The sequence below is a fragment of the Branchiostoma floridae genome, chromosome 3 (genome assembly GCF_000003815.2).
Source record: "Branchiostoma floridae strain S238N-H82 chromosome 3, Bfl_VNyyK, whole genome shotgun sequence".
In the NCBI taxonomy this organism is placed as follows: Eukaryota; Metazoa; Chordata; class Leptocardii; order Amphioxiformes; family Branchiostomatidae; genus Branchiostoma; species Branchiostoma floridae.
The window spans coordinates 14407507-14414712 of NC_049981.1; the positions used below are offsets into that span (position 1 = coordinate 14407507).

General features: G+C 38.3%; 2 protein-coding genes across 2 annotated transcripts in view; both read left to right on the top strand.

The window, feature by feature from the left end:
• The window catches only part of LOC118412265 (neogenin-like), a gene marked incomplete in the record, with an annotated part of 126729 nt that extends 125493 nt beyond the window's left edge, over nt 1-1236 (top strand). The window contains 1 exon segment of the mRNA XM_035814999.1: nt 526-1236. Within this exon segment, the coding sequence (XP_035670892.1) occupies nt 526-624 (99 nt within the window).
• A 2911-nt stretch (nt 1237-4147) lies between these two features.
• LOC118412044 (kelch repeat and BTB domain-containing protein 6-like) overlaps nt 4148-7206 on the top strand; it is a 7077-nt gene continuing 4018 nt past the window's right edge. The window contains exons 1-3 of the mRNA XM_035814641.1: nt 4148-4454; nt 5217-5477; nt 5862-6001. Coding sequence (XP_035670534.1) covers nt 4200-4454; nt 5217-5477; nt 5862-6001 — 656 coding nt within the window. The 5' untranslated portion in view covers nt 4148-4199. The remainder of the gene's footprint in view (nt 4455-5216; nt 5478-5861; nt 6002-7206) is intronic.

The following is a 7206-nucleotide window of genomic DNA, read 5'->3' on the forward strand; positions in this document are numbered from 1 at the left end:
ATACATACATGCATGGACATACTAAAACAATGTTGCAGCCTGTTATACCATGCTGTAAAACTGGCTGAATTAAGTTAGTTTTAGTCTTTAGAAAAATCTTAATATATACAACATAACATATTTAACAATAATCGATGCACACCAAGGCTAACATGAGCAGTAATCAAGATTCCATGAAGTAGTCATGTGACATTATAAACAGGCTATAAATCAGTATTTAAGAGTGTGGACAAGTTTCTCTGAAATGCTATAAACTGCTGGAAATGTTATTTGGTGATGTGTGAGAGTAGGTTAAGAGTGAGATGCAAGGAACATTTTAACAGGTTAGAAATTAGGCAATTTTTTCAACTTCCTTTTTTTGCTACACCTTGGCGGTGGAGCCATTGAGGTCTTATTGTAGTAAACTTGTAAATATTTTTGGTGTGTGTCTGAGTTCTCAATTTTTATATTTCACTCTATACCATAGGTGTAAGAGGAAATATTTCATTTTAAGCCTGTTTTTAATACCATCTCCTTCTGTTGCAGCACTCCTATGAGGACGATGATCTGACCACTGAGATGGCAAACTTGGAGGGGCTCATGAGAGACCTGAACGCCATCACACAGTCTGAGCTAAACTGTTAGCAGTTGCCATGGAAACCTCACCTCATGTGATCACCATAGCAACAGTTGCCTGGCAACAAAGGCTTCCATCCCTCCAGCTACCCGACATTTTGACATCACTAGTGTAGTCATAGTAACAAACTAGGTGTCAGCCTAACTCCATGTGCATCTGTTGCCATGGCAATTGATAAGATTCCTGGGAGGGTCACCAAGGGGATGCAGCAATACTTAAAAGGGATATTTGTAGGTTTGATGGAAACTTGTTTGTATGTGAGAGGAATCAGGAAGGATACATGAAGGGTTTGAGGAAGATTTTAATGGATAATTTATGGGAACCCCTGTCATATCCTCCTTTTGTAAGAACTTGTAAATAGCAACCTGCAAATGGGAAATATGATTTTCTTATTAAATAGCCAAAAAATGAGCAAAAACTGGTATTTTTAGGAAGTAGTGTTTCTGCTGTAGATTTGCTTAATTTTTTTACCATACATGTATTTTGTAAGAAATTTAGGAACAAGTAATAGTCATTATGTTTGTTTTAATAGCCAATGCCATGTGTATGTACTGTCACATTTTTTAAATTCCCCATGTTTATGTTTGTTGAATTCACTGTTGTCACCATGACAGTTTGATAAAAACACAGCACCAATTTTTCTGTAAAATAATTTTAGTCAATATTACTGTGAATTTGATGCTGCCATCCCCTCCCCTCCCTATAAGGGACAATCACAACAAACCTTGTTAGAACCAAGGTATACATTCCCTTCTGGGGTACTTTTGTCTCACCTTATGTTATCAGTCAGTATTTGCACAAGAACACCACATTCAATGCACATGTTTATTGTAGAATAGTGTTCTTGTAGCCTTAGTCATATATTTTTAGTTTTTCTCAGTATTTCAACCACAAATGCACAAAAACGAACCTCCACTCTCCTAAAAAGTAGCTACATGTGTCTGTGTAAGCAAACACAGAGATTTCAATAGGGTAGTGAGAGAAAGTTTTGAAAGACATGTTGGTAGTGAGAGAAAGTTTTGAAAGACATGTTTTTGAGCCCAGTGGAGCAGACCTCTGTATGATAATATGCTCTGTGCTGAATGCCTGGTCTCTGCATATTGTAAAGGCAGCCGTGCTGTATTCTAGCTACATGTATGTCTGTCTGTCACAACTAGCAAAGCTGATAAAGCCAGTTCAGCTTTTGTAAATTTACCACAAGTGGTAGGAACCTCCTTAATGAAAACAATACGTTCTTATTTCTTTTCCTTTTAATACACCTTTAAACAAAGATTTTCCTTACTCTGCATCTAATATTGATTTTGTACATTTGAAAAGAAAAGGTATTTGTTTCTTACTTTTCCACTTCTCGGCTCTGTATGATAACTTGGTCATCCCTAAGTACACTCATCCATAAATGAACAAATCTGGACCATCCCACTTTCAGAATGGGTGACTTTGATATTGAAAAAATATCTAAATGGTCCACAATGGATACTTAAAGTAATGGATACTAGATGCTGTAACACCCATGTAGTTGTATGTAAGTTCATTAATCCATAACCTCAGACTAGCCTACTGGTTAAAGGGGGTGTCATAATGATATTTTTTACCTAAAGCAATCTATGAGGAAAGCATTGTGTATCATAAGCTGGCTTGTATTAATGATTGAGTTAAATTGTTTGGGATATTTGTAAATGAAACTGTTTTATATGGAATGCCTGACTACCTTTTCAGAAATGGACACAGAATTGAAAGGATATTGCATTTGCATATGGATTGGTCCATTTGCTGAAGGGGTAGCCCAGGTTGTTCAGTTGTTGGCAGGTCACCATGTATTGAGTAACATTTGGTGATGGGAAAGAAATTACCAAAAATTAAGATTAATTTTTGTACTTATTACCTAAGCATATTTGCCATGATACTGTCATAATAGTATGGTGTTGATGCAGATCACAACCAAATATTTGTAATACATGAAATTTTCTTGTACACCAAATTCTTGCAATCATTTATGATTTAGAATTTTAGTGGGTGATTGTATGGAAGGGACAGTATAACCATTGACCTATGAACCTGTAACCTTTGAACCTGTAAATTTTATAGTAAGGGAACTTGTAAGTAAATCATGCTAATTTTACTGAAATCTTGACCATAATGTGTAAAATCCTGTTTTTTTGTTGATATTTACAATATGATAGATGTAATATTTATATCTAGACATTAGAACTTAACATCAGTCTGTAGTCTTCATGTTTCACTGTAGATTCTCTGTTGTCAAGCTTGTAAAAATGTGTTGGTGATCACCCCATATATTCACCCCGTAATGGTCAAATCCATTGTGTGTCGACGCAAATTGGGAGATTCTATGTTAAAGGAGGGGTGCCAATCAGAACTTTTTATTCCATCGAAAATTCACAATTTAACTGCCCTGCACATATCATTTCTGAAGTAATCTACAAGCCGAAACATACAATGTACCAACCATGTATCTATGCAGACATTTCATACTCATTGTAGACAAACTTTGGGACCAAAAAAAGTCTTCATCATTTTTAGAATGTGTCAATTGATAAATATAACAACACCCTACATTTTAATGAAAGTTGCCATCACATCATTCATATCAGTAGTCAGGGCGTGATCTTAGCAACTGTAACTTGACCACTTCTGACATTGGTAAAACTTGTATTGTCTTTGCTTGTGTGGATTGAATCTTTTAACCACCATTCTGCAGAACATGTCAGGAAAACTTAATCTGTTAACGAATAGGAAATTTCAGTTTGGGATGAATGAGTCCATGTCTTGCACCCCTCCTGTATAAATTCACTGGTTAGAAATCCAACATCCACTACCCATGTACTGGCAACCATATCACTGATGTATTATTAAACTTTTGATATGGAATCTTATTTTCTTGTTATTATTGCATTACATTGTTGTTTGATTGATATATCCGTGCTAGTTTCTCTTGATAGTGAACTCTATATAGCACAAAAAAAGTACAGGGACTTTCTTGAGGTCTTCTACAGCCATAGATAAGCAAAGGTATCTATAGCTGTAGAAGACCTCTTTCAACCGGTTCCTGAACTAGTTCCAGAAATGTTGCTAGGGGCGCCAAGCCTTCACCACTTACTCCCTGTTCCAAAGGCTATCTACCATTAAAAAATCATGATCATAGCATGCCCAGAACTTGAGATATCAAACCTGGAAGTTCCGCTGCAGTACCTTCACAAGCTAGGGGGCCCAAAATCTAATTATTTGATCAAGGTCTCGTCAAGATCTAATAAGGTACCAAATACTAGTATCAAGGCAATCGATCTAGGCACACACACTCGCACAGCATATCGAAAACAAAGTATGTAACAGTTATTCTTTCTTGACAATGTATTACATAATCTTCTAGTGAAGGTAATAAACTTACAACATGCCAAGAGTTATCTGACCTAGGAGTATACTGTAGTTTGCTGGTCAAACCCCCCTTTTTTATTACTGTAAACATAATCTTAACTGCTAGGGGTCCTCACTGACAGGTGCGATTCCCGCGCACGGGCTGTTCAAACCAGGTCCCACTGGGAGGTATAGCTCTAGCATCATCATCAACATGGCTGTTGCAGGTCAAGAAATTCACGATAAAACGCTTCGTTCTCGTTCTTACCATGACAGAAGCTATCGCCAAGGGTTTCTTGGAGCTTTAAGCGACTTACAGAAGGATGATGTTCTCCAGGATGTGGTTCTTGAAATCCAGGGCCGCCGCTTTCCCTGCCATCGGCTTGTTCTGTCCGCGGCCAGTCCCTACTTCAGGGCCATGTTTACAGCAGACATGGCGGAAAGCCGACAGAAAACGATTGTTTTGAAGGTAAGGTTGGCGTAAATCTGAGATATACTTACTACCGCTAACTCTATGAGTGTATGAAACCACCATATTAACTGAACATTGTACTAGCATAAGTCTTTATCAACAACAGTACGAAGTTGATTGTATTTTGACTGGATTTTAATCATGGTTTAACAAATTAAGACAAGACCAGAATAAGATTTTTAGCGATTAGGAGCCCATTCACAGTTTTTATATATATGTAAGGACAGTCGTGGATCGTCATGTAAATATCAGCAGTGTTGTCTTAGGTTACAGTCATTTCTACCACGATGGGAAAGTTGCTGTAGACCTTCACTTGTTCATGGTTGAATCTGTCCTCTGTAAAAGTTGTACGATAAAATTAAAAACCAGTATAATACGCCTTAACAGAAACATGGCCCTTCCAAGCTGTATCAAAAGTGAAGTGCATGTAGAGTTGTGTCAAATACAGATGACGACCTGCATCCCCTTTTAGTATTACACAGACTGCCAGCAGCTGTTTTAAGTCCATGTTATTCCTAGCTAGATACTAGTACTACTAGTAGCTAAAATCTGAGGTAAAGCATAATAATTTAGTGCATTCTATATGAAGCATTCTTTTCATCTGAGTTTAGCATGAAGCAAAGCCTGTTGAATTTGACAAAATGTAGCAACTGATTTTCTGAATTTAGTTCCGGTCACAGACCAATAACTTCATATAGGATACAACAACTACATGTAAAAGAAAGGATGAAATAGACACTTTGTTATACTGTCCTGCAGGGTTTGGATGCAGTCATGTTTGGGGAGATCCTGAGTTACATCTACTCGGGAACCCTCCGTGTGTCCCTGGACAAAGTGCAGCCCCTGTACCAGGCAGCCGACCTCCTCCAACTGGACTATGTGAGAGACACCTGCAGCAGCTACATGGCTATGAATGTGGAGCGCTCCACCTGTGTGGACCTGTACAAGTTTGCAGATGCCTTCTCTGTAGACATTGTCCTGAACCGTTGTCTTCAGTGTATATGTAGGCACTTTGCTAAGGTATTTAATGAACAAATCACTACCTCTACATAAGGGCTACTAGGACATTTTTGTATGTTTCTTTAGATTATATTTTTCTTCGACCCAAGCTTTGAAAATACTGTCTAATGGCCACCTTTATGTACACATGTATTTTCTTTGAATGATCTTGATCAAGGCATGTTCCTCAGTATTTTGATTGTTAGTATGTCCATAGCAACTTGATTCTATGGATGACACCTTTTTTAAGACCCTCCCATGTTTTACAGTAAGTGTGTGAATAGAGTAGAACAAGGTTTATCAAGATCTATTGTTTGTAACTTGTGACAATATTGTTGGAATTACAACACTTTATTTTTCATTCATGTGCTCATCCATCAATTCGTCTATCCTTCTCTGCCCCAGATAGCCTCCAGCGAGGAGTTTTGCAGTCTGAGTGTGGGTCAGCTGACTGACATCATCAGCCATGATGAGCTGGATGTAAAAGAGGAGACAACAGTGTGGGAGGCTGTGGTGAGATGGGTGCAGCACAGCAGGGAGGACAGGTGGCTATTATCATACATGGTGTCTTACATGCTATAAATTTGAATTTGCAGTGGTTTTGTAATTGTATTTGCGGAATTTGTGGTGACCTCTTCATCACAAACTCCTGCAAACATTTTTGTTCTGTCTTCTGCCTGCCTGTATATTTTATATTCTGGTTGATACTGATAGTGAAGGACAACATGGACAGTCACATAGTACTGAATAAGATAATGCATTGAACTACACCTAAATCTACATTGATGAAGGTTAGACATCCTAGTTACTAATTAGATATGCCAGATAAAACATTTGGATAGATATTTTGAAAACATTGAGAAATTTAAGACTGACCATCAGTGCCATTGATGAAAGATAGCAGATACTGTATGTCTGAAAAGTCTGACGGCTTCCAATATCTATCTAGTTGTTAGTCTGTGACCAGACCCTCTGGTCGACAGACTTTTAGTTTTGTCACGTTTACGCGCGTTCGCAGCTGTATCTGTATGTTCCCGTTGTCTGAATTCTATGTGGTTTGGCAGGTCCTTTGTACTGAGGTTGACGATGATGCACGTGAACTTTTTTTTGCGGCAGGTGGTTTTATTATGGATTTTATAAAAATAACACCCCTACAATTTGTTCGTCTTGCGGTGTTTTGGTCCAGATCCTCTGTATGTGGGTCATGGTGTCATTGGAATTTGTCAAGCAGATGCGTGGTGTTACCTGATCGTCAAAGTTATTCGCGTTCGCATCGGTATCTGTATGTTCCCGTTGTCGCATACGTACGTTGTTTGGCAGGTCATCTGCACTGAGGTTGACGATGATGCACGTTGTTTTTTTTTGTTGTTTTTGCGGCAGTTGGTTTTATTAGGGACGCAATAAAAATAACACCCCTACAAAATGTTCATCTTTCGGTGTATTAGTCCAGATCCCCTGTATATGGGTCATGCTGTAATTGAGATATTGCAAGCAGATGCGTGATGTTCTCTGGTCGTCAATGTAACGCGCGTTCGCATCTATATCTGCATGTTCCCGTTGTCGCATACGTTTGTGGTTTGGCAGGTTCTCTACACATAGTTGGACGATGATGCAAGGTGTTTTATTTTTTTGGCAGCTGTTTTTATTATGTATGTAATAATTTCAGAAATCACCCCTGCAAATTGTACGTTTCACAGTGTATTGGCCCATGTCTGCATATGGTGCCCGTTGAGGTAATTGGGTATAGTTA